This window comes from Amblyomma mixtum, chromosome 7 (genome assembly GCF_055824585.1).
Source record: "Amblyomma mixtum isolate Tamu chromosome 7, ASM5582458v1, whole genome shotgun sequence".
NCBI classification, from domain to species: Eukaryota; Metazoa; Arthropoda; class Arachnida; order Ixodida; family Ixodidae; genus Amblyomma; species Amblyomma mixtum.
The window spans coordinates 57,924,191-57,950,912 of NC_143018.1; the positions used below are offsets into that span (position 1 = coordinate 57,924,191).

The 26,722-nt window shown below is 48.0% G+C and overlaps 1 protein-coding gene across 2 annotated transcripts in view; it reads left to right on the forward strand.

Annotated features, from left to right (window-relative positions):
- The window catches only part of cora (erythrocyte membrane protein band 4.1 like coracle), a 50,748-nt gene that overhangs the window by 6,439 nt on the left and 17,587 nt on the right, over positions 1 to 26,722 (forward strand). Inside the window, exons 2-13 of one of the 2 annotated variants that reach the window (XM_089552681.1) lie at positions 1,727 to 1,895; positions 5,048 to 5,152; positions 6,962 to 7,004; positions 7,120 to 7,195; positions 7,932 to 7,976; positions 8,118 to 8,291; positions 9,377 to 9,617; positions 11,078 to 11,175; positions 12,557 to 12,729; positions 14,335 to 14,522; positions 21,416 to 21,538; positions 24,487 to 25,230. In XM_089552681.1, coding sequence (XP_089408807.1) covers positions 1,743 to 1,895; positions 5,048 to 5,152; positions 6,962 to 7,004; positions 7,120 to 7,195; positions 7,932 to 7,976; positions 8,118 to 8,291; positions 9,377 to 9,617; positions 11,078 to 11,175; positions 12,557 to 12,729; positions 14,335 to 14,522; positions 21,416 to 21,538; positions 24,487 to 25,230 — 2,163 coding nt within the window. In that variant the 5' untranslated portion in view covers positions 1,727 to 1,742. The remainder of the gene's footprint in view (positions 1 to 1,726; positions 1,896 to 5,047; positions 5,153 to 6,961; positions 7,005 to 7,119; positions 7,196 to 7,931; positions 7,977 to 8,117; positions 8,292 to 9,376; positions 9,618 to 11,077; positions 11,176 to 12,556; positions 12,730 to 14,334; positions 14,523 to 21,415; positions 21,539 to 24,486; positions 25,231 to 26,722) is intronic. The other variant, XM_089552682.1, reaches the window with a different exon arrangement.

Below are 26,722 nucleotides of genomic sequence, written 5' to 3' on the forward strand. Positions count from 1 at the left end.
GCTATCTGATGAATAGCTCAGCATTCCCAACAAGCTGCTACAGCGTATTTTATTCCTCTGATTTTTCTTTGTGCGTATGTTATTGCGTAGACTTGTATCTTTTCAGTTTGTCTTTTGCTTTTTAAGTGTAGATTTTTGCAGGCCTTGCAGATCTTCCTCAGCTTACGAGGTGTAAGTGGGTGAACTGTTATTTGTATTTATTATATTATTATACCCTTTACGATGATGTCATTGAAGTGATGTAATTGCACTTCAGATAAATGAACAGAATAGGAAACATGCTGTACTAAATATGTAGACACATTTTGGAAAGATTTTGTAGTAAACGTTGTGACTTCTATCATGGTATTATGTCTTCGATATGTTAAAGCATACAGCTTGCATTTCGTGACAATATTTTTTTGTGTTTCTCTTTTTTTTTTGCAGCATGCATGCATTTCCTGAATCATAGACATTGCTTGGAGCTTGCCGAGTTCCAGGCTGTGGTTGTCGGGCTTTTAGAAGCTTGGTAGTGTAAAGGTTACGAACTAAATGCCACCTTCAAAACTGCGCTGAGCATGGCTTGTGTGGGGAGATTTCAGCAATCATTAAAGCAGCACATGTTCAATGTGGGGCTGATGCATTGCATTCCGAGCTATGAACAATGGTGCAGCTTGCAAGATCTGTTCTGACAGGATGTATGGTGATGATTTATGCTCCAGCTACAAGTGCACAGCAACGGTCTGTGTGCAGGCATCATTTGATGCTTATCAGCTGCAAGTGGCGTTGCAGTGCTCTGCTGAAAAAGGCCGCCGCTGTCTGGAAGACGTTGAAGTAACGAGCGTTAGGTGTTTGGTTTACTAGAATTGATATGAATGAGATTCATACGTCGTACTCACATAGTTCCACCTCTATCCACCATATTGGACTGTGACGTTATCACTGACACGCGGCAGGTGGTTGTTTCTACAATGCTATTGTAGATGGCGCTACAGGTCTCAGTGCGAGATGTGCTGTTTTCTAGTTGCTGCCACAGATGGCGCTGTGATCTCAGGGTGGTAGCAGACCCCACGAAATCTCGAAACGTGTTGAGTAGTTGCTGCCACAGATGGCGCTGCGATCTCAGGGTGGTAGCAGACTTCACGAAATCTCGAAACGTGATGACTAGTTGCTGCCACAGATGGCGCTGTGATCTCAGGGTGGTAGCAGACCCCACGAAATCTCGAAACGTGATGACTAGTTGCTGCCACAGATGGCGCTGTGATCTCAGGGTGGTAGCAGACCCCACGAAATCTCGAAACGTGATGACTAGTTGCTGCCACAGATGGCGCTGTGATCTCAGGGTGGTAGTAGACCCCACGAAATCTCGAAACGTTATGAGTAGTTGCTGCCACAGATGGCGCTGTGATCTCAGGGTGGTAGCAGACCCCACAAAATCTCGAAACGTGATGAGTAAGAGCTCACTCTCTTAAAAATTTTGGCTGTTTGCGTGGTGTGCACGTTTGTTGATCATCATCAGTATGCTCACTCATAAGTCCACTCAGGCATGTTTGAACTTGTGATCACCTTTGTGAGCAGTCGGGATGCATGGTATCAGTGAGTCCAAGTGGACCCTAGCTTTTGTGAATTGGTACACATCAACCTGGTCACCTGCAAATATATCAAGCCCTGGTGAGCTGTGGCTCTACTGCCGAAAAAGCTTTGTCTCTGGTCGCCTGCAGCTCTGTGCCTTTCTCTGTTTCCATAGGGGGGCCGCTTGAGCCATGGCTGAGGAGAAAGAGTCGCCCGAGGAGAATGGCCCCGCGGAATCGAGCCCGTCGAGCAAGTCTCGACGGTCGGGGATCCTGCGTGCTCGTTCCACAGCCGCCTGCCGTGTGCACCTGCTCGATGGCTCGGACTACGAGTGCCAGCTGGATGTGAGTGGGCCATTTCTTGCAGCATTCCTCAGGCACTGAAGTGCTTAGAGGGAGCAAATTTCTTTTCTGTCTCGTATTTTGTTGGCACTGCAGTGCAAGCTGTGAGGTACACTGAGTCATTTAACCCTTTAACCACCAACCCCGAGCTGTACTTGTCAGGTGAGGTATTACCAGTATTGCCTGTGACGAGTCACATTCGTCTGGCCCAATTTTGCTTTGCTCCCACTGCCAAAGATGCGTTGCGGTCGGCAATTGCGTTGGTTGCAATTTTAAAAACTAGAGGGGGGTAGTTGTAAATGGAACATGTTTTGAATCTGTAGTGCTTGTTTTAAGTCTGATAATTCTGTAATTTGCGTAAAAATCGCCCCAAAAATTAGCCGATTTTGGTGCATTTTTCAGGAATTTATTCGGTGGTTAAAGGTTTAAGAGTGTGCTTGAGGAAAAGCTGTTCCAATTTTGTTATGAACTCTCTTATACTCCATGCTTTTTAGGGCTCAGCAACTTATACAGAGCTCTTGAATGTCTCATAGTAATTGTGCCGGTCAGCTTTTACCTGAATGACTGTTTTGAAGGTGCACGTATAGACGTGGTAGAAAGAACGGGCGCAGTTGCGCACTTGCTTGGCTGCTGGCAGCTGTAAAGCCTGGCCCGCACGGAGCATTTTTTACCTGCGAAACCGCGTCGCGCGCCCAACGCCCGCACCGGCGTCGACGAATTCACTCCCGCATGGTCAGCAGCCGAGCGGCGCGCGCTACGGGCGCGTGACAAGATTGCTGCGCCCTGCTCGCCCACTTCGGAATAAATACATGTCACCGCTGGATTCTTCGATGTGATAGCTCGCTCAGATGGTAGCGGTTTGCTTTTACTTCGCACAGCTCGCCCACGCGTAGAGGTATAAGCGATAACTAGCCCTTGTTTTTCAGATAATTTGGCGATTTTCAAGCTCTTAGGCCTAACTAAATACAGTGTGTTTAACTCGCAAGAACGACACCTGGTGAAGCAGTTGTCAAGCTTTTAGTCACTTGCTACATTTTCATCTATTAGCAGTTTTTCTTCTTGGGACGAAAAAAGGCTCGCAATGCACCCATCGTAGTTATCAGTAATTACGGATAAAAAATTTCTTCAACACAGTGTTGATGTGCTTCGGCGTCTTGTCACTAGATGGCGCTACCATTTATGCGTGCCGCTGATGGACGGCGCGGCCAGCTAAAAGCGACTCCTCCGAAAGACAACACGCTGCTCAGCCGTTTTGGCCGAGAAACTCGAAGCCCAAGCCTCGGTACTATAGTGAACTAGAACTCGGTACCCTTGGTGTGCCAAGTGGCCGTTTTTCCGGGAAGTACGACGCAGTTTTGGTGGTCAAGCTACAGTGCCAGAGAGAGCTCGCGAGCGCGTCTCTCTCGGCCGGCTTGGCTCCGTCCAGAGTCACGGGACGCCCGCTCCGGCTCTCATTGGCCCTCTGTCGCTGCCCTCTCCCGGCGTCGGCGCGGCGTTGATGTTTTTATCTGTTTCGACAGAACCCGACGATTTGGCAAAAACGTCCTCTCCGGCGGTAAAAAAACGCTCCGGTGCCGTCGACGCTGACGAATCGCCCGGAAAAACGCTCCATGCGGGCCACGCTTAAGACTCACTCCAGTGGCGAGATATGCAAGACAGGTTATAGTACAGGTTACAGACGATGCTTAACAGTGCTGAGTGGCACTCTAGACTTTCTAGCAAAGCTGATTGATCTAAGCTTAACAACCTATTGGTTTCGAGTAGTTTCGGATTAGTGACAGACAAATGACGACTTGTAGGTAGAAGGCTGATGTGCTTGGCAGCTGACTTGTGGGAGCAGTACTCGCACAAAGGCTCTAAAGACACCGTGTGAATGATGTCAGGTGTGACATAGCTTAGTTGCTTTTCATAGCTGCACAGTGCTGAGCTGCTGAGGCAAAGCATTTCACGCCGGAATGTTCTCTATGGATGGCATAGATTGGTGTTTTCTTTTTTTATTTGCTCACTCATGCAGTTGTATAGGCTTTTCAGGTCAGAGCTTGACAAAAATTTGTCTTCTCAGGCATAGTGATTTGAAAGCATGAAATTCCAGTCGCACTGGTTAAAAGGTGACTATACAGCCGTACAGTTTCCTCACTCACACTAACTAGTCATCGGGTGGTCTGAGCAGGTTCTGAAGTGTCTCATTCTAGTGGTCCTAATTTTGTCAATGACTGCACACTGGGATCCTTGTAAACACAAAAGTAAGCTTTAAGAACCCTTAGGTTTCGATATAAGAAACCTTTTTTGTGGGTCAGTTAGTTTTGTAGCGGAAAAACGTTGCGCTGTTCAAGGAAACTTAGACATAATAAGTTAAGAATTTCAGAATGTAGAAGCACTGGTATATATAAAAATTTATTTGAAATAAACGTTAAGCAACTGACCACAAGGCAAGTTATTAGTTTCTAGTTTTCAGATCTTGCATGCTCATGAAATACAAGAAAGTCCCAAGGATATGCCATTAAGGGATAAATTAAAGATAACCGTGAAAAAAAAAAAAGAACGGCCATCAGAAAAGTTTTCAGTCTGCAGTTTTTGGTCTTGAAAGTCGCACCAAACGCAGCTCTTCAGTCTGCAGTTTTTGGTCTTGAAAGTCGCACCAAACGCAGCTCTTCAGTCTGCAGTTTTTGGTCTTGAAAGTCGCACCAAACGCAGCTCTTCAGTCTGCAGTTTTTGGTCTTGAAAGTCGCACCAAACGCAGCTCTTCAGTCTGCAGTTTTTGGTCTTGAAAGTTGCACCAAACGCAGCTCTCTGCACACGCATTGTACGTGAGCATCTTCTCGAGAAGCGCAATGAAGGAGACTGGATGGCTGTTCTCAAAAGATGGAAAACCTGATCTCCGTTCGGGCACTTGGACGCAGTTGATGCACTGCATTCAACAGGATGTGGCGTTTGAGGTTTGATGCAGACTAGAGCCTTTTGCTGCTTCAGAAATTGTGTTGGATATTGCACCACACGAAAGTGAGGCTGTCACTGTAAAAGATAATATGAAAACCTGTTTTATTTCTCCTGTCTGTTGTGTTTGGTCCATTGACCTGCTTGCGCATATTGTTGCCGTGAAGTGCGCGCATCGTGGAGTAAGCTTGTGTGTGAATGTGCATGTGCGCTCTCTGCAGCGCAAAGCCCGTGGCGAGCAACTTTTCGACCGTGTGTGCGAGTACCTCAACCTGCTAGAGCGGGACTACTTTGGCCTCACCTACAGGGATCACGAAGACCAGCGAGTGAGTTTTGGATTCAGTGCTGTCTTAGACTGTCCAGTGCTGCCGTGCTTTGTGGCGTTGCGGGAGATGGGAGTGTGTGGGGTGTTCTTCCCTCTGTATACCTCTGGAAAAGCACCTCAGTTGCACAGTTGTTTTGTGAACAAAACAGCAGCTCACAGAACTAAGTATACTGCATAGGGATCATATATAATGATAAAAATAAACTAAGTATAGTGCGTTGTGAATAACAGTCATGTCGCCATTCTTTCGTGTCACCGCATTCTTTTGTTACAAACATCGCTGCTGTTCCGGTATAAAGGAAATGTGCTTGTCTAGGTTATCTGCCTGTGCGTGTGGGGTACTTATGATAGGGCCAAGCGGGTAGAGTCGTAAAGGTATCTTCATTGTGCATGTGACTGCACTCTTCTTGTGTAGACTTTTCTGGCATCTTTCAGGGTTCATTTATGCAAAGCGTTCTGTGTGAGTTTCACGCAAAAAGAAATGCTTATAACAGTATTCTTGGCAATTGGGCTGAGTTTATCATTTTCTAACAAGCATGCTCTTGATAGTGCCCAGTGCGCGAGGTTTGTGCGCATCAAATTAATGTACTGTTATATGGCAGTAGACATAATTCATGCACATATTGGCATGCTCTGAGTCATGGGCAGTGCTGGGTATTTTTAGTGCAGTGGTACTGAGTAGAGGTGGTGCGAGGGAGGGTGATTTGAATTTTTGGTAGACACGGGGCCCCTTTGTCATTGTTCCTCACAAAGATGAGAGAAATGAAGGAAATGCAGTGGTGAGAGCATCACATACTCACTTACCATGAGTTGGGAGGTGGGAGGGGGTCTGGTTGAACACAGGCCACGTTGTCAGGAAACGTCCTCCTCTGAAGGAGGGGCTTGATAAATTTTTGTGTTGACCTCCATCGCCCCTTGCCTCTCTTTGGTGCCATCACTGGTCTGAACAACTTCACAAGCTGATGATCATATGAAGGCTTCTCATCTTCAGAAGTGCATATGCTTACACAGCCATTCACAGTTGTCATTACACTCACGGTGTTGCTGTTAGCGTGGTTAACTGCACTGTGTATATTGCTATGAATGAAGTGATTGGAGCTTTCTGGAGAATATATTTAGTATTTTTTATTTATTCCTTTATTATTTATTTAATTTTACCTGCCAGTCTGCTCGCCAGTCTCGCTGATATCACATTTATTATTGTTAGCATTTTCTTTAGTACTTGCCGCGGTGGCTCGATGGCTTTGGTGTTTGGCTGCTGATCCCAAGGCTGCGGATTCAATCCCATCCGTGGTGGCCGTATTTCGATAAAGACGAACCACAAAAAGCCTGTGTGCTGTGCGATGTCAGTGCACATTAACGAGCTCCTGGTGGTGTGAATTAATTCGGAGAAGTCACTACAGCATCCCTCGTAGTCCATGTGTCGCTTTGGAGCATTAAACTATACAGTTCATGATTTTTATTCTCTTTAGTGCCGATTATATAAACTCTGGCCATGAAACAAAACGATGGTTGATGTCATATTCGAGATGATGTGACATCTCTTTGTTCATTGTTGATGACTTGGTGTTCTCTTGACAGGTACCTTTATGTGTGCTGGTGTCATAGGGCCAAAATGACAGCTGTGGGCTATTTCTGTGCATAGCGCAGTAAACACGTGAAATGAAATGTCATGGTCAGTGAGAAAGTAACCTGCTTGAGGAAACCCCGCACTTTGTGTTTGCTTCTTTGTGTTTCTCAGTAAAGTGTTGCATCCATTGCATTTTGCACACCACACTACAAGCATTCTCGTTATTGCCGCTCTTTGCAGAATTGGATCAACTTGGAAAAGAGTCTCTCAAAGCAGATGAAACGTGAGTAACAATTTTCAGTGTGGCTCTATTTTCATTTCCTTCTCTGTGTGTCTTCATTCTTGTTTTGATTGCTACTTATTTCATTCATTTTCTGGCACCGTAATGCTCCCTGTAGGTCGGCCCTGGGAGATGTCTTTCGAGGTGAAATTCTACCCCCCTGACCCATCTCAGCTGCAAGAGGACATTACGAGGCAAGTTGGTCGTGTTTGTGGTAGCGTACTGGTATAGCGGAAGCATGTCGGGTGTTATGTGTTAGGCTCTGCAATGGCTGTAGCCAGAAACGAGAACAGTTGGAAAGCTTTTTGAAAAATTCAGTTAGATTTACATTGGTTCCAGTAATTTTTTTGAAACATAGCTGTTCTTTTTACTGGCCTTGTTGTTTTTGAAAGACTGTTGTTCTTTTTACTGGCCTTTCTGGTTCCATCACAGTTTTCCTGATGTTCTGAATGGCAAAGTCAGGCCTGCAAAGCAGGAAATAGGTACAAAAACCACAGAGAAGCAGGTTTACAGCTGGTGGTAGTAAGCATTGGTGTTTGATACGTTGATAAGTCCTGATGTGAACATCAGAGTTCCCGCCTGTGACTTGAACTAGTGGTATGCTGTTGACTTGGCAAAGCATTTTGTGCATGCGCTTACATTTGATGATAAAATAATCTTCCACTTTTTTTGTGCATGGAAAGAACAGTTTCATTTTAGAAGACCAGTTATCCGTAACTGTTTATAGGTACGCTTATGGCGTGTGCCTGTGAACGTTTTCGTTCCAAAAGATTGGGTGACTTGAGGGCAGAGATTGTCTTCCCTATTGGGAACTGGGCAGCTAGGCATCAACGTAGCAACAGATACTGGCGTTCAGGATAGGAGACACGGTTTATAACTGGTACAGCAGGCTACAAGGGCGCTTTTTTTTTCTTCTTTGGCCATTTGCAGGTACCAGCTCTGCCTGCAAATACGGGATGACATCCTGTCGGGGAAGTGAGTATGCCAGCAGGAACATCTAACTGCCGAAACTAGCTCTGATTTTCTACTGCCGTGGTTTGTTTATGCATGCAAGTGGCTGCACATGTAGAGTAGCCTGAGGTTGAGTGGTGATTAGGGTGCTCTTGACATGGACAGGCTCCCCTGCTCCTTCGTGACACACGCGCTGCTGGGTTCGTACCTGGTGCAAGCAGAGCTGGGCGACTTTGACCCCGAGGACCACGGCCGCAACTACCTGTCCGAGTTCCGCTTTGCGCCCAACCAGACCCCCGAGCTGGAGGACAAGGTCATGGAGCTGCACAAGCAGCACAAGTGAGTCAGTCGGACTGCTCTGTTGTTGTTTCTAAGTGTGGTTGTGCGACTGCATTAGTTGTCTGAACCCCGCGTTTCACCGTGGACCATGTTGGACCAGCCGTAAGGGGTGGGAAATAGGGAAAGTCGCAGAAATTTTTAATTTAATTAGGAATTGTCTTGCTGTGCAAGCCTTTCTGTTCAGGATTCCGGATTTTAGGAGCATTACAAAAGTTGAAGGGTGGAGAGGAAGCTAGCATGTGAAGCTTGATTGGTTTATTGGTTTATGGGGGTTTAATGTCCCAAACCGACTCAGGCTATGTGGGACGCCTTAGTGAAGGGCTCCAGAAATTTCGACCACCTAGGGTTCTTTAACGTGCACTGACATCGCACAGTACACAGGCCTCTAGAATTTCGCCTTCATTGAAATTCAGCTGCTGCAGCCAGGATTGTACCCGCATCTTTCGGGTCAGCAGCCGAGCGCCGTAACCACTGAGCTAGCAGTAAGGTTGTTTGGAAAGTTAAGCCAGAAATGGGTTCACATTTCGCGATAAAATGGGAGAAAAAAAAAAAAAAGAGGGACAAATGAAAGAGGGTTTAAAAAAGCGGCTAGAATGTATTCAACCTGAATCAAGGCATCCCCCCCCCCCCCCCCCCTTTTTTTTTACAGCGAGGGCTGTTAATGGCACCAAGCGCTGTCTCTGCAACGTTGGCGTAGACATCCACACAGCAAAAGAGTGTCGCAGGATGTTGGACAGGAGGAGGAACAGGAGAGGAGAATGGCATAGAGGGATAGAAGAGGGTAGTGGGGATAGCTGTCATGCTGTGCTCTGTTGGCAATGTTGCTTCCTTTTTTCTGGTGCTGTTTTCATCTGACATGTAGCATAGCATAGCTAGCTATCACTAGGCTCTCGCATCACACAGCATGGTGTGTGCATTTACGATTCTTTTTTTGTGAATTTGCTTGCTTTTTCTAAACTGTGTTCTCTACTCTCCTACTCCGCTGCCTTTGTCTCCCTAATGCAGAGTAGCACGGCGGCAGTTTTTATGTGTTGGCAGAATTTCTTTTTCCTCTAAGCGAGCCTCTTCTCTCCTGTGCCCATAAGGGGCCAGACCCCAGCCGAGGCGGAGCTGCACTATCTGGAGAATGCCAAGAAGCTGGCCATGTACGGGGTTGACCTGCACCAGGCACGGGACTCGGAGGGGGTGGACATCACCCTCGGGGTGTGTGCCTCGGGTCTCCTGGTGTACCGCGATCGGCTGCGCATCAACCGCTTCGCCTGGCCCAAGATCCTCAAGATCTCCTACAAGCGTAACAACTTCTACATCAAGATCCGGCCGGGGGAGGTATGCGTCTCCTTCCTTCCCTTTCTCCCTTCTCCTCCTCTCTTGGCTCTCCTTTCGACCCTCTTTTGGGATATGGGGAATAAAGTGATGGCCGAGAGTCTGAGATTTTTTTCTTTTTTTTTCTGTAGAATTCTATGCTGGCCTCGGCTTTGATGAACCGACAAACCGATAGCGTCAGTCCTGTCTTCTGTGTGTCTTCCGTGTCCTCGGTTCTTGCGCCACTACCAGTTTTTTCTTTCAAAATGAACCAACTCGCCCAAACTAGAGTTTTACTTGAAAAACCTAACAGGGGGCATCATGAGCTGCAAAACAGTTAAGACAAAAAGGTCTGGAGACTGTTGCAGACTGTGGCTGCGGTGAAAGCGGCAATTTATGACTTCTCTGTACATCTGTGCTGTCCTAACTGGGTGTTTGCAGCGTGTGTTGGTACCGCAATATTGTTTGTGCTGTGCCCATTACTACATGTGAGTGCACTTCCGATTCACATGATTGCGCAAGTACGCGTTTAGTTTCCTGCACATTTAGGGCACATCATTGAATCCGGACTGCATGTAATTCAGATTGGTTCTGGACGTCCAGACGAGCTCAAATTAAAGGGTGTTGACTATACGTACTTATTTTTTTTTAAAGCAATTAATAATGCAGGAAGTTGGACATTCTTTTTCGTTTCATCTCCCACTTCTTAGCGTACAGGCGCGGACAAAAGTAAATACAGCACGCTATTGCCTTCTAACTTTTTTCACATGTTGCCTAATGCATCTCCACTATCTTCTCCATATGTCCACACACAATGACCCCTATGTTGAGGCCTCAAGTGTAACTGCATGAAATGTTTTGCAGTTTCCATGCTGTGCGTAAAACAAGGCACTTTTGCCAAGTGCATTGTTTATAAATTTAAATACTTTCTCTTAAATTAGTACCTTGCTTCCTTGCTTACGTAGAAGCAAATGTCATCTGCATTGAACCCAGACTAAAAGCAAAGAATTTACAGCTTCACAATCAGAGTGCCATCATTTGCGAACCAAGTGAAGTGCCCTTTTGAACGGCTGCTGCTTCCTTTGGAAAATATTTCGCCTTCTTAGCAATTGACGGCATCGTTGTTCTTTCCTATGCAAAGCTGTGCATTATAGTTGCAGTTAACTGCCTATTTAAATTTATTTTGTACGAGCCAGTTGGATGCTTTCTCTACTGTTTGTACAGGTGAAAACTTGCTGCCAGATACCACCTCTTGAAATTTGTACGTAAAGTAAGTACAGTAACCAAGCGGTTCAACCTGGACAAGCATTCTTACTTTTGTCTTTCAGTGGTGCAACAACTTGTGATGTCAGTATTGGTACTGCTTGATAATGGTGTTCTGTTGCTGGCAGTCTTACCTGCAGTCTTACCTGCGTGCAAAAGGATTGACCCTGTTACTAACTGACGTATGGGCTAACACATCTTTCTTGCTGTACTCTTTGCAGTTTGAACAATTTGAGAGCACCATAGGGTTCAAGCTGGCCAACCACCGAGCAGCCAAGCGCCTTTGGAAAGTTTGCGTGGAGCACCACACGTTTTTCAGGTGCGTGCGGATAGTATCTCTGAAACAACCATGGTTGCTTCTGAGTGTGGTTGAGCTCAAAGAACTTTTTATTATCCCTGATGACTGAATTTAATAAAAAAAAGGTATCTAGTCTTGTTGTGACAATTTTTCCACATGCTGCTCGATTAGGGAACACTCAGTCTCAGTTTTGCGTGAGCATTTTTGACAACTAAGTGTTTGCATCTTTTTTATAAATTGCTTCCTTATTTTTGTTTATGCGCTTTATGTAACCTCTCTCACTAAAATCGGACAAGGCACTGTAGGTAATTAATGAATCGATAGTGGCCGGCGTTAGCTGTCAGATCAATACATAGGCCAGCATGTTTTTGGCGGGTCATGCGAGACTGTTATCAACGTGCGACTGTTGTAGAGAGAGCCATCATTTCCTCAGCCATGGGCGGTAAGTAGCCATCTTTGCAAAGAAGCCCATTATGTGCTTCACCTAAACTTTAACTTGACCGTGTGCATTGCTGTTAAGGCATCTTTGTAGCAATAATTACTGCATCTTTTTTCCATACTCACTGTGACAACTCCTTCATGGGCGTGTCAGCTATGGTGTGCATGACTGCAGCATGTCTGTGATGGGGCTTGAAGGAGGTGCCAGTTCTTGAACCAGTGCTTGAACCAGCTAGTACTTCTTGGTTGGTAAACCAACTTTCCTTCAGCGCTGTTACTACAGTGAACTAGAATAGGAGTGTAGCGGGGGGGGGGGGTCCCTGCGTGTTCCCAGCAGCATCATTAGTTGCAGCCAGCTTCAAGAGCATCCAATCGCAGCGTCACCAGAAATGGGCAGATTACTATGGTGCTCGAGTGGTTGTGTTTTTTCGTGTAAAGCACTATCCGAGTACCGGCTGTACAACCCAAAAGATATATTTCATTGTTTGATGTGTTAGGCACTCGATGCAATGCAAGTCATAAATTCTGTCTGCGGACGAACTCGGGAATGCCGTGGGAACTTGTTCAAGAGTGGGTAACAGCAGCGCCGCCGCTTCGTTCGCACACTGTGGGGACGTTCGCCCTGTGGGCAGTCTCTCTAGTGCGCTACACTGTCTCTTCTAGTACACTGTACTGTTACTATGGTGATGCATTTAAAACTTCATGCAGCTGTGATCATCCGAGCGCTTATTTGTTGCATAGGGCGAGAGGCTACGCTGCAAGATGATGTTTCTCCACAGACAGTGGTCCTCTCAATAGTTGTCGTCAGGCTGTCTTTAGTGTAGACCAATATTTTGAAACAGGAAACTTTGAAAGGTATTATTTTGCAGCTTCTCTACTATGGGGCAGCTCCTATTTCCACAAAGTATCAAGGCTGCCGGGCCTAAAGTCACGTGATTGACGTTCCTCTCTTTTGTTGTGGCAGGCTCATGTCGCCCGAGCCAGCTGTGAAGCCCCGCCTGTTCCTGCCCCGGTTTGGCTCCAAATTCCGCTACTCGGGCCGGACACAGTACCAGACACGGCAAGCAAGCGCCCGCATCGACCGCCCGCCGCCCCACTTCGAGCGGACGCGCAGCAACAAGCGCTTCTCCTCACAGAGTGAGTGACCGCTCTCTCTTTGCTGTTATTATTAGAGAGGAGGGCAAGGTGTGAGTGGCTGCCTTTATTCAAAGCCATTTTGTAAACTTGCACCTCTTGAAAAAAAAAAAATTGGGGGCAGGGTGGGCCCATACTGACTCAACTTTAACAGTTCTGTTCCCCAAGCTTGGTTGCACAATTTTAGTCATGCACGTTTGGCATCTAAAGCAATTGAGAGAGATGGGGAAATGAATAGAACTTTCGTTTAGCTATTGCAGCACTAACTTTGTCTCACCATGCTGTTCTGAATGCCACCGTCACCTCGTTGGAAGTGAATCGCCAAGTGTGATTTGATTCCGGAATTCACTTATTTTGCAGGTCTTGCACATGGAGGGTTGTATTCTGAAGCAGTCAATTTACATAGGACTGGCATATAATTCATTGACTTGTGTAGCACTTTCTTGTAGCTAAGCACACTCGCCTGTTGCACTACATTTCTCCTGGCACCTTCTGTCAAGGGCAGCCACAATTTTCACACACCGATGCACATCCAAAGTTTGCACTTCTGTTAGAAGATGGCTTCAGAACACATCTCGGGGTGTGTGGAAAATGCTGCAGTAAAAATGACTGTCCTCATTGACGTAGTACACTTGGCAGTATGTATGGTTCACACGAAGGCAGCCATTGGTAACCTCGAAAGAAACTTGGAAGAGATTGTTCCAGTGTTAAGTGTCATTTTAGTCAATCACTGTTATGATGTTAAATTGATGACGATGGCAAGCGTGACTGCTGCCACCAAATTTCCTTCCCATTCCTGCTGCTTCAGGCAGTTTAAGTGCAACACTGGAGTTGAAATTTTCCCAAATGATCGTTCTGATGATGTCTTAAGCTTCCTGAAGGGAAAAAAAAATGGCTGAGGCTTAACTTGGTTAAGCCTGGAGAATGCGAAGCATCATCGTGTCGCGTAATTTGGAGGCGCACAACCACAGCGACGGTGCGAGGTGGGCCCCCATTTCTCCACTGTCGTGATGTCATCGTGTCACGTGGTGTGACGTCATGTATCACGTGATTTGGAGGCGCATAACCACGGTGAAGGGCTGAAGTGGTAGCTAAAGTAGTATGCTTCGCATAAAATAGCATTGTTTAACGCTTGCTGTATAACACTAGAGAAGGCGCTCTCAGCGTGCTGTGTGTAAGAACATTGAGATTGGTGGAGGGATAGTGAAGTAGTAGATGCCAATAACGTAGATGGACGTTTTTTGGATGTGGTGGGAATGTAAAGTGGATATGCCAGAAATATCAGGGGCTGGGCTTTGGCTCTGGGTGTTCAGTGATGTTCAGCTGCCTTTCTCTTTTCCCACCGCGGTGGCTCAGTGGTTACGGCGCTCGGCTGCTGACCCAAAAGACGCGGGTTCGATCCCGGCCGCAGTGGCTGAATTTCGATGAAGGCGAAATTCTAGAGGCCCGTGTACTGTGCGATGTCAGTGCACGCTAAAGAACCCCAGGTGGTCGAAATTTCCGGAGCCCTTCACTACGGCGTCCCTCATAGCCTTAGTTGCTTTGGGACGTTAAACCCCAATAAACCAAACCAAACCAATCTTTTCCCTGTCTTCCTTTTCGGTGCAGCCCTGACGTACCCAGTACGGCCAGCAGTCCAGGAAGAGAGCAAGCGGCACACGCTAACCGGGGCCCTGCGGCGCTCGCCCAGCGACGAGGGCGCGGCAACCGACGTGCCGCGGCTGTCAGCCAAGGCTGCAGCTGCGCAGCAAGCGTCCAGCCCTGCGGCCGAGGCGCCACCCAAGAAGGAGACCAAGGTGGGCGGGCCATCTTTCTTAGTGTGCCTCTGGGCCTGTCGCTGCTAGTGGACGGTCCGAACAATAGGAAAGAAAATGTGGTAGCACAGCTGGGAGCACTTACCGTAAAAACCCGCGTATAATACGAGGTTTTTTTTCCCATAATTAGCGTCCTAAATTTCCGCCTCGCACTATTTGCGGATCCGAACAAAAATTTTCGAAGTTGCTTAAAGTTTTGGTTTCGTTTTTGCGGCGTGGCTACGCCTTGGCTTCGTTACTCTCGACACACGACATCACGGCGTCGTTTCTTTGTTGATCCGTTGGGTGCGCCGGGGGGTCGCGGTGTGCCGTGTGCCTGTTGACAACACACGTGCTAGCATGTAAGGCACGCTTCGTGAAGTGGATATTGTTTTCGGGAGCATGATGTCAGGGTCTCAAAAACAGTACTCGGCTGCTTTCAAGCGAAAAGTGATTTTAGCTGTGGAGAACATCGGCAACGGTGCGGCCGGGAGGCAGTTTGGTGTCATCGAAAGAAGCATTCGTGGATGGCCAGCCACGACAGAAAGAAGCCCTTTTCGCGTGCAGCGGAACGCGACGAAGCTTTCGCGGCCGCTTGATGGTTGTGTAAACAAACCGTTCAAAGACGCAGTCAAGCGGTGCTACGCAGAGTCTATGCGCTCAGGTGAGCCTGCAGTGACGCCAACCGGGCGGCTGAAGCGGGCTTAAGAAGAGCGGCATCTCGAACGCCCTCGATGGCACGGAAGATGAGTACATTTGGGATGATTTGTCGGACAAAGAAATGTCCGAAGAAAGCGCTACTGAAGAAGAAAGTGATTGAAGTGGAGTGCGGAGTGCGATTTGAATAAATGTCTTCTGTGCATGAGCTTGATTCACTCGTACTATACGCGGGTAAAACTTTTTTTTTCCCATTTCGCGTCTCTAAAACTTCACCTCGTATTATATTCGGGTTCGTATTATACGTGGGTTTTTACAGTAGGTTGTCTCGCAAAGACATGCAGCCCAAGGAACACAGGCGATCGGCCCAATATTGGAAATGGATGGTTTCACTCTGGTCCTTTGCAGGACCAGCTTTAGCCAGTACATTTCCAATATCGGGCCAATATCCTGTGCTGTTTGGGACGGTTGCTGGACCTTGAAATCTGAACGCACTTTGCAGACCTGCGCCATTGAAATGCAAAAACGTGTCCACGTACATAGATTGGACTGCATATTAAAAATTCCACCCTGTGTGGCTAAAAGTAATCAAGAGCCTTCCTTGATGGTGTGCCTCATAGCCCGCATTCTTACTTATTATTATTCCAGTTATTACTGGTTATTCCGATAAACCGGTGCACTGCGCTGTCATACGTGTGTGCAGAGAATGTGAAAGTCATCTCAAGAATGTGTAAGACCATCACAAAATGCAATGAAGAGAGAAATAGCAACAAGCGGTAGGTGGAAGACCCCCATCCCTGATTTTTCATTTGATCTAATTGAGGTTTTACTAAGTTTTTCTGTTGCTGCCGTTATCGCTGTGTGCAGATTTCACAGACCCTCTAAATCAAGGAAGGCGCACAAAAAATTTTTAGTCGTCATGATGCCACCTGCACTTGTTAGGATTGATAGTAACAGTTTTGTCTGCGTCCTACTCTAATTGTGCCTAAAACAAAATGAAAGGCTCACTGACAAGTGAAACTGCTTCCAGTCACTCAACCATGCAGCCAATCATGTCTTTGAATGTTGGAAGCCGTTCTCTGCCTGTAACCACATGATGTATCAGCCACTGTGCGAGTGAATGGGGCAGATTGCCTGAAAGGATTGGAATTGCAGGCTAACTTAAGGGGGGACACTGGTCTTGAAAAGAAAATTTTATTAATTTAGTCATAGTTATGAAATTTTCAGGGCACATGTATTTTTGTGCGCTGATTCTATACTCCGTTTCATACATAGCAGTCAACGCAGCGAAGGCTGCGGCGCCTGTTCGCGCTCCTCGTCCGCATCGCAATGTAGTGCGTCGAAAGTAAAAAGAGTAATGAACTTAAAATTACAGTAAATGTTGGTCAATATCGTAGTATAATAATAACAGTGTTTTATTTTGCAAAAAGATTGCTTTTTTTATGTTCTTCAAAACAGAGTGCCTTAGTGTTGTGGTTTTTTTGCGGCTCCTCCTGTATCAGGTTTTCGCAGCTAGGCCGGCCAGTGATGTCGTCTGCTTTTGTCTTTCGGTTTCTGAGTCTTCGAAAATGGCACCGCTATCTCCTACTCGCTTGTTTTCTTCGCCCACTGCGGCTTCAAAAACATCTCCTGCTCGCCTATTCTCCAAGCTGAAGTCTCCGAAAATTTCGAAAGACTGCAAGCAGGTGATTGTCAACGTTTACTCTAGCGTAAGGAAGCGCTTCACGGAGAAGGCTGTGCGCGAAGTTCTCGAAACTGTGGGCGAGGTGACCGGGGTGAGCCCTCGGACAGTTGCGAGGTTCAAAAAAGAAGGTCCCTGTACTGGAATAAGATCACCTTGTTTGCCGCATGCTAAAAAGTCGCTCATTGCCCGAGAAAAGCACTTCGCAATCACGTCCGTCGCCAATACACTACACTGCCTTTTTCCTTCGAAGCAAGTAAAGAGCGCTGTGTTTTTCAAGGTAGGCATTAGAGTTTGACAGTTTCGACTTTCTACCTAATGAATATTTTAATAAAAATAAAAAAAATGATAAAGAAACCTGCTAAGCCGGGAGTCGAACCTTGGCCCCTTGTAAAATGAACAGACAGGCGCGCGCTTCGTACCACTCAGCCACGACGCAAGGCGGACGGATACATTTTGCTTGTTTTTTGCAGCGGAGTACTTTCGTACCTTTGGCAGCGTTGACAGCTATGTATGAAACGGAGTATAGGTATGTCATTTAATTTCATGTAAAACAATTCCTTGAGCACTTATGCACATTTTATGCAACTATTTTGCGGAGAGTTTTGAAGAAAATTTGCGGCAGGAAACTCGCTGAAATGTATGCCATTGGGTTCTCTTGACACCAAGGAATACAATAAGGGTAAAATTATAATCCTGGCTCTCATAGAACTCGACTAATAGGGTACTGAAGCTGCCACTTCAGAAACAGGAATACACACTTTCCTTCTCATTTCTGAAATGACAATTTCAACACTCTATAACTTAAGTTCTATGATAGGCAGGAAGACAATCTCACCCTTATTGTATTCCTTGGTATCAAGAGAACCCAATGGCATACATTTCAGTGAGTTTCGGTGGCTCAGCAGTTATGGTGCTCGGCTGCTGACCCAAAAGACGCGGGTTCGATCCCGGCCGCGGCGGCTAGAATTTCTTTGGAGGAGAAATTCTAGAGGCCCGTGTGCTGTGCGATGTCAGTGCACGTTAAAGAATCCCAGGTGGTCGAAATTTCCGGAGCCCTCCACTACGGCATCTCTCATAGCCTTAGTCGCTTTGGGACGTTAAACCCCATAAACTAAACCAAACCATCAGTGAGTTTCCCACAGCAAATTTTCTTCAAACCTCTCCATAAAATAGTAGCATAAACAGTGCATAAGTGCTCAAGGAATTGTTTTACATGAAATTAAATGACATTTAGAATCAGCACACAAAAATACATAATCCCTGAAGATTTCATAACTGTGATTTCATTAATAAAATTTTTTTTTTCAAGACCAGTGTCCCCCCTTAAGAGTAAATGTTTCATGTTTACAACTTGTCGTGTCCGGTCGCTGTGTTGAATGCAGCGAAAGACGCACACGGTACTTTTAGACTTCGTTTATTTAAAGCCGATGAGGGTGCGACCAGCGTCGACCGAGGTAGGAGCCGAACTGTCGTTAGGAGGGGAATGCGAGTGGTCGTTAGGAGGGGGCGCACACACACAAAAGCAATAAGGGGACACAACACTTCCTTCCCCCTTAGAAAGTTGCCTGGTATCGTGCAGGGGGTCGGCGCTCACGCGTGGAGGCGCGCTGGCTTTGTGCGCTCGGGGGAGAAACACTTGTAGGCTGGCTGTTGTTCGCTGTGTCTCCTAGGTCTGTCCTGGGCGAAGTCTCTTCTTCCGGGAAGAGGTGCCAGGCTATGTGGGACGATGGTGCACGTGTTCTCTCCGCTGGCGGACAGCTCTCAGACGGCGTCGTAAATCTACGCAGCTGGTTGAGATGTCGGCGTGCTACTGTGCCATGTATGTTGACGAGCCAAGAGCGCAGGCCTATGCGTCTGACAATTGTAGCTTCCTCCCAGCGTGGCTTTTTCAGAAACTGTCGGGCGAGGACGCGCTGCCCCTCATTAAGCGTGCCGCAGCGCGGAATTGCTTTTTCTTCCCGGAACGTCTCTGCCTTTGGCTCGGGGAGGATGGCTGTGAGCTGGGTTCGCATTTCACGCTCGAACATCATTTTCGAGGGGGTCTCGCCTGTTGTGCTCTGAACCGTCGTGTGCTGCTTGAAGAGAAAGCGCGCAAGGCGGCGCTGCAGCGAGCCTGTCTGATCTCTTTCAAGGGCGCGTTTTAGCTCGGCTACGTAGCGCTCGGCTTGTCCGTTTGTCGCTGGGTGGTAGGGGGCCGATGTAACTGATGAGATCCCGTTGTCGCGATAAAACTTGAGGATCTCCGCAGACACAAACGGTGTTTCGTTGTCCGACACTACCTTGCGCGGCAGGCCGAACGTTGCAAATAGTGATCGGAGGTTGTCAATGACTGCTGCCGAAGTCGTCTGTCCCATTTGCCTTATCTCAAGCCACTTTGTGTAGGCGTCTACGACCACAAGGAAAGTGCAGCCCTCAATTGGTCCTGCAAAATCAATGTGCAGTGTGTGCCATGGTGTGTCTGGCTTTTCCCATTCTGGGACAGGAGCTTTCGGCGGGGCGCTCCGGCTGCTCTGGCAAGGCTTGCATTCTCGCACCACTGTTTCGATGTCGTTGTCAATGCCAGGCCACCACATGTAGCTTCTGGCACACTTTTTCATTGCAACGATGCCCCGATGTCCGGCGTGGATGAGAGACATAGCTTGTGCGCGTAGTTCTCTCGGCATCACAACTCGGGACCCAAATATGATGCAGCCGCGATGGGTGCTCAACCCTGTAGCTCGCCTGCGGTAAGCGTCGAAGTTGTCCCCTTCGAGTTTATGCACGTTGCCTTGTTGAACAGCTGTGTAAACTAGCCGGAGAGCTGCGCACTTCTGCGTAGATGCTGCAACTGTGCCTGCTGTAAGCGGAGGTTCTGGCAGTGCTTCGAACATCAGAACGTCTCCTGGTGGAAATGGTTCGTCAACAGTTGCGTCTAGTGGCAGACGGCTTAGCGCATCGGCGTTTTGATGTTTACTGCATATCATCACGCCTAGTGGAGAAAACCAGTTTCTCCCTAGAAGGCTTGATCCTGTGCCCTTCACAACAAGCAGAGGTAGCGTATGGGTCTGGCCGTTGTAGTTAACCTGCACGTTGGCAGAGCCCAATAGTGGCAGATTCTGTCCTGACCACGTTCGCAGGTGCGTGTCGTCTTGTTGCAGGGCGGGTGCGTCAGATGGCCATGAAGTTCGGAACGTGTCCTCACTGATCAGAGTACAGGCTGCGCCGGAGTCCACCTCGAACTTAATCAGCTGGTGATGTACGCTTACTTCTGTAAAAATCTTCGGTCGCGTGCCGAGATTCATGGTGTTCAGGTCGTACAACACAGATGGTGTTGCTGATGTTGCTCCATGGAGATCAGATAGCGGCGTATTCTCTGAGGCGTTGACGCTGTGATTAGGCTGGGAAGGTGACTTTATCTTGGCAAGTCTCCGTTTCGTAATGCATGCTCTTTCGATATGCCCTCGCTTGTGGCAAAAATTACACGTGGCTGACTGGAATCGACATCCCTGGGGGTTGTGTTGGTCGTCACACCGCCAGCAGCGTTGTGCCTTTTTGACCGATTTTACAACAACAGAAGGCTTGCGCACCTGGTTGCTTGTCTGGTGTACCGGCTCGGTGTTCCGGCGAATCCCTCTCTGCTGGTGACCGGCGCTCTCCGCTCGAACGGCGATGTCGTAAGCTTTGCTGAATGTGAGGTCCTTCTCAGCGAACAGGCGCTGCTGCAGTGACTCGTCACTCAGTCCGCACACAAATCTGTCGCGTAACATCACGTCCAAGGGAAGCATGGTGGTGTTAGCAGAAGAAGCTGCGTCTCCCTCCTGCCCGGTAGCTGTTGTCGACAGCGTTCCAAAATTGCAGTCGGCAGCGAGCTTCTTGAGCGCGGCTACGTAGGCGCTCACAGTTTCTCCTTCCAGTTGATCTCGTCGTTGGAAGCGAGCCCGGCTGTAGACCTCGGATGGCCTTGGGTCGTAGTGCTTTTGCAGCGCTTTTACGATGTCGTCGTAAGACACTGCCGCTGGTGTGCTTGGCTGAATAAGGGCGCAGACAGTATCGTAGGTCTGCTCCCCGCACAGCGTCAGCAGGTTGGCCCTCTTCAAGGCTGGGTCTGTGATGTTGTTAGCTTCAAAGTAGAACTGAAGGCGTCCAACCCACGATGACCACGATGAGCCGTTGAATTCTGGTATCTGATTGGGAAACCCTCGCGTAGCCATGGCTTGTCAATAGCGTTGCGTAGCGCGGGTCGAATCCACTTTCTCGTCGCCACTGTCGTGTCCGGTCGCTGTGTTGAATGCAGCGAAAGACGCACACGGTACTTTTAGACTTCGTTTATTTAAAGCCGATGAGGGTGCGACCAGCGTCGACCGAGGTAGGAGCCGAACTGTCGTTAGGAGGGGAATGCGAGTGGTCGTTAGGAGGGGGCGCACACACACAAAAGCAATAAGGGGACACAACACAACTGGCAGGAGGGTGAATGATTTACATCGCAAGGGAGATGATCTTAACCTGTTGCAACTAGAAAGCGAACACCATCCTTGACGACACAAAGAGATACGACCGTGTCGGGTGCGTGGCACAGAGGACCATTCCGGTGGGGGGTGTGGCTGTCATGCTGCCCATGGATTCCAAGAAGGACCAGCGCCTCAGCCAGGAAGGGAAGTCGCCCGAGGACGCCGACAAGAGCCCACTCCACGAGGACGGGGTCAGTGGCTGAACTTTCCATCCTTCTCTCTCTCTTTTTTTTTCTTTTTTTTGCCAGGTGCTTGCTCTGTGTGTTGATGTGTTCTGCACGAGATCTTGAAATCTCGTACAATGTTCCAGTTCCGAAATTTTGGTTGGGCTTGAAGTCTTTTACTGCTGTATTGTATAAATTTGGTGGCAGCTGGATTTTTTTATTCTCGCAACACTGCGAACCCTCGGTTCCTTCTTTTTGAGGTTAACTTTTGACGAAGATGTTAAAAAAAAAGCTGTGCTTTTCGTGTTGAAAGTTGGGGCTTCTTTTTTTTTTTATTGGGTTTGTGTGTTTTTTATTGAGGTGGCTGAAGATATGTTTAGGGCAACACAGAGTTTGGGTTATGCAGTTACAGGTGGGAACTGCCTGCCTTGATGCCGTGTTACATATCTAGTGGTATTTATAACGAGTCCCTCATTCCCCATATCTAGTGGTAGTGGTCTGTGAGAGTGAGGTTGGAAAAGCAGTTGGTTGCTAGAGGGCATTGTTTGTATTGTTAAGTCACATTATAAAAAAAAAAAAAACAATGTTTGGCATGCTATCAAGTCTTCCCTGTGGCACCTATGTGCTCCCGTCTCCTTTGGTTTTCCTCGGTAAGTTTGGAACTATTTCAGTTATGGTGAAGGTGGTCTTCAGTGGGAAGAGGCCTGACTTCCCTGCAGTAGCCTTCTGCCTGCATACATGTCTCCCTGGTGATTGTGTTGAAATCGCTGAGGTGTTGGTGTTGTGTGCTTAACAGACGTCTTTTGAGCTGCGTCGCATTCCTCCTGGCGTCATTAATGCAGCTGTTCTTCAAGTCAAGCGTCTCGGTTGCATCTCGGTTTCGGAAGACATAGCTTTACACCTCTTTTAACAGCCCCGTAAAGGAGGTGCGGTGATGGAGCTCTCACCATGTTCACACTCTAATCGACCTTCGACTTCCTTGACCTCTTGACCTTGACCTCTGAAAGCTGCCTCTTGCTGTGACACAAACTCAGCCCTGTTTTGGATGTGTCTGCCACTAGAGCTTTCGCTGATTGGTCATTTTTGTTGCATGCGAAACGAGACTGCACGGTGCATGCCAGGAAAAATGAGAGCACATTGTAGAAATAATGCCCTGTGTCAGGGCTACGCCTTTCACTCACTGACGTCTTGCTTTTGCAACGAAATAGTTTCATAGTAGCATCCTTGCTTGGCTGTCTCTTGACATACTGGGAAAAAAATGCCATTTGCAGTGTGCTTAGCGAGACCCGTAAAACATTTCGATGGGGAGACTGAAGGAGATGATGCAGGGGTAGCAAGAAAAAGCTTGAAGCACTGAGCTGAAGCCATTCTTCACGTGATGTGCCCAGGGCTAAATCTTTGGATGGTTGGTTTTAGCAACGTGTAGCTTCATGATCTGATGGGTCATGCAAAGTATCAATCTTGGAATCTCTTCAAGGTAAAGTTTTGTAGGGAATGAAGTACTAATCTCGGTGCTAAGGTGAAAAAAAAAAATGCTTGAAGCACTGTCAACGTACAGTGTGGGAGTGTATTTTTTATGGCTGCCTGTTTAGTTAGTTAGTTAGTTTATGGGGTTTAACGTCCCAAAGCGACTGAGGCTATGAGGGACGCCGTAGTGGAGGGCTCCGGAAATTTCGACCACCTGGGGTTCTTTAACGTGCACTGACATCGCACAGCACACGGGCCTCTAGAATTTCTCCTCCAAAGAAATTCCAGCCGCCGCGGCCGGGATCGAACCCGCGTCTTTCGGGTCAGCAGCCGAGCACCATAGCCACTGAGCCACCGCGGCGGCGCCTGTTTAGTAAAGCGGAAAGACCAAGCTGTGATGTATGGGCAGCCAAGCGTTCTCGGTGTTGTTTTTGACTTTTGACTCATTTTCGATCAGTGCGCGCATATCATTCTTCCTAAATTCTTTTATGCGATAGCTGTGAGTGCTGCCTTGCTGCTTCATGCTTCCTAATAAAAACTCACTAGTCTAACTTGTACAATATCGAGCTTTACTTTTACTTAATAAGACACCTATGTCACAATCGTTGGTTAGCTTTTCGTTTTTGTTTTCTTGGGAGTGAATTGTAGGTTATACGGTGACCTGGCAAGATGGTGTTACTGACAAGGCACGCTACTCCTTGCTCTGTTTCAGAAATTTCGCTAACTTTGTTCAAATGCTTACTGCATTTTCAAGCGCAGCAGTAAGTGCTGTAAGACATTAACTTTGCACTTTTTGCATGTGAATAATTTCTTAATTCAGCACTTCTATCATCTTGTAGAAATTGTAGCATACAGCAATATGCTGCCTAGTGCTATGGTGCATAGTCTGTTTGCCAGTTTAGTTTTTGTTTGCGTATTTTGTTCACTGATATTGGATCACGTTCAGGTGATTGAATTGGTAATTCTTGCAACTGCTAAGCGCGGTCAGTGTCAGGCATTGTTCACTGCAGGACATCTTCACGTCACTTACGGATGCAGTATTGTGTGCAGATGAGCACCACCCTCTCTTCCCTCGTCCCTTTAGCGCGCATTTATAGCACAGCCTCGTGGTTCGACTTCGAGATAAAACGGAGTGTCTAGCAAGTGCAGGTTTCACGTAGTGTAATTTGCCGGGATGATTAAGTGGGTCTGCCTTAGTCTCTACAAGCCCAATCAGTTCCTGTTGCTTGATCTTTCCTGCTGGGCCAAGTCTGGCAAGAGCACCCGCGCGTAAAGCTTTTGACGAGCACGGTAGCTCGCGGCATTTGCGAATGCAGCGTGGGCACGCCTTGCATGCACGTCCCGTGTGCCCACTAACATTCCTTCGTATTTCTCTCTCTCTCTCTCTCCCACCCCCCTCTCTCCACACGCACGCCTTCCTGTCCCTAACGTCACACCGTGCTGTCTGCATGGCTGCCCCGACGGCATTCTGATCCCTGCACTGCGCTGCCGGCTCCGCCGCGGAGCAGGCTTCCAAGGAAGCTCGGCCTGCCAGCGGCGTTGAGCTCGCAAAGAAGGGCGCGCAGCTAGCGGCCTCGGCCAAGAGCACCGAGCCGCCGACCTCCAAGGCCGCCCAGTCGGCAGTGTCAAAGGCTGCCGAAGGCAAGACCCCGCATGGTGCCGAGCCCACGGTAATCGCGGAGGTCACCAAGAAGTCCGTAACTGCATCTCCCAAGGAGGAGCCGACTGTCAAGAAGAGTCTGTCCGGTGGCGAAGGTGAGGACGGCGTGCGGGTGATCTGCCTCGAAGAGCCCGGCACAGGCCTGGTGCGCGAGGTCTACGTCACCGACGACCGCATCCCCAAGGCTGGTGGGGCGGCGTCCTCCTCGCTGGCGAGCCTGAAGGAGGAGCGCCAGCTGCGACCCACCAAGTCCGAGACCCGTCTCGAGGGTGGCTTCACCGAGAAGAGCATCCGCGACCAGGACGTCACGCGGCTGGAGCTGTCGCGGTCGCGCGAGAAGTTGGTGCCGCTCGCGGAGCAGACGCTGCCCGAGGGGGGCGGCTACCGCAAGGGGACGGGCGGCGTGGCGGCGGCACAGTTTTGGCCGCCCACCACGGGCAAGGGCACGGCGGGAGCTAAGTCGGGCGGGGACGCGATGCAGGAGGACGCAGTGGGGCCGGCGGACACGAGCACCCCGCGGCCAGCAGGTCGAGCTACGGGCTTCACAGCGGCGAGGCAGTCGGGCCCTTACACCAAGGAGTACACATACCAGGTGAGGGCAGTCGGTGGTAAAGGCTTGCGGTTTCAGCAAGCGGAGTTGGTACATTACCTTGAGGAAAATTGCCATTTTTTGAAGATTTCAGTACTTTTGGTTTCTGCAAAAAGTACTGCTTTTAAAATTTCTGACATATACGAAATTTTTGGTATTCTATTAGTCACTATCTGCGAAGAAAAAAATTCTAACTTTTATCTTGAATAGTATTCTTGCTACAAAATAATAACTGGAAATGCTATAGTTGGGCACCTGATAGGGGCTGCCTGTGTCCTAGGCTGGTTTCCGTCGTCGCCGATGTCAGAACTGAATCCTGACAAAAAGGCAGTATCTTCGGACTTGCTGCTGCTCGGATCATCGATAAAATCAATCACTGGCAAATCCAAGTCCCGAGATTTGCGGCATTTTAAAGCGCGCATCGCGCATGTGGAGGCTGCTAAGTAAATTTGATGCTAGCGCGAGTGCATTTTAAAAATGCTGCCTTGCTGGAAAAAAAGAAACATAATTTTGTTTGCCTAATTATAAGCTAGATGCAATCGTGCCTGTAAGCAGCTCGGAAGACTCCTACGCCGAGTGACGAAGTCGTCGTTAGTGGGCAGTGAGCACCGTACCGCATCTTCGCGTCTTTGCAGCGCGTTGCAAAAATGCCGCCTGGCAGAAAAAAAAAAATCAAACTGCGGCGGACGCTAAATTTTGGTTTTTTGACAAGCTAGACATGCAACATTGTCGTAAGTAATGTGGAAGGTTCCAAAATTGGAGCGCAAAGTCATCATTAGTGGGCTAATGATGCTTATTTGGCGGGATAAGGAAAAAGTTAATGGAATGCAGTGCCATTTATAGGCATTGTTATGCGGTAAAGTTTAGTTGGGATATCGTCTCTATACGTAACTTGTCCAGCTTGCATCAGTGGCTTGGTGCAACTATTTATATTTTGCCAAGCCTTCCCTGTAAAATGCATGTTTTGCAGTATTTTGCCCACCAACTGGCTGGTTGTCTTTCTGAAGCTAGTGGAAGTACAAGAAGTACCTTGCTTAGTGTTGAGTAGCAATAGTAGCAGCATGCTTAAGTTCCCACTAGGCTACTTTGACATTGACAAAGAAGCAGCAGTAGTAGCCAGTTGTGTTGCTGAAACAGAGACAATGACATTTCTAAATGTCACGTCGCCTAGTGTACAGTTGACAAAGAGGGCAAGGACGTTGTGTTTCAAAAGTGTGTGTTCAGTGTTGTGAATGCTAGCAACATTTTTGCATTGCGGATGACCCAGGCATGTTTCCATGGCTTACGTGTATTGCACAGAGCGGTATGTTACGAAGTACAGTTGGGGACAAAAGTCTCTGGACCACGTGTTCCTCTAACGAAGCCGATAGCTCTGCTATTAGTCAGCGGCTGGAGACCACACTTGTGGAGGTAAAAGTTAAATTTTTGTTTTTTGAACTCCACTAGTGCGGTCTCTAGCCGCTGTCTGATAGTAGAGCTATAAGCTTCGTTTGAG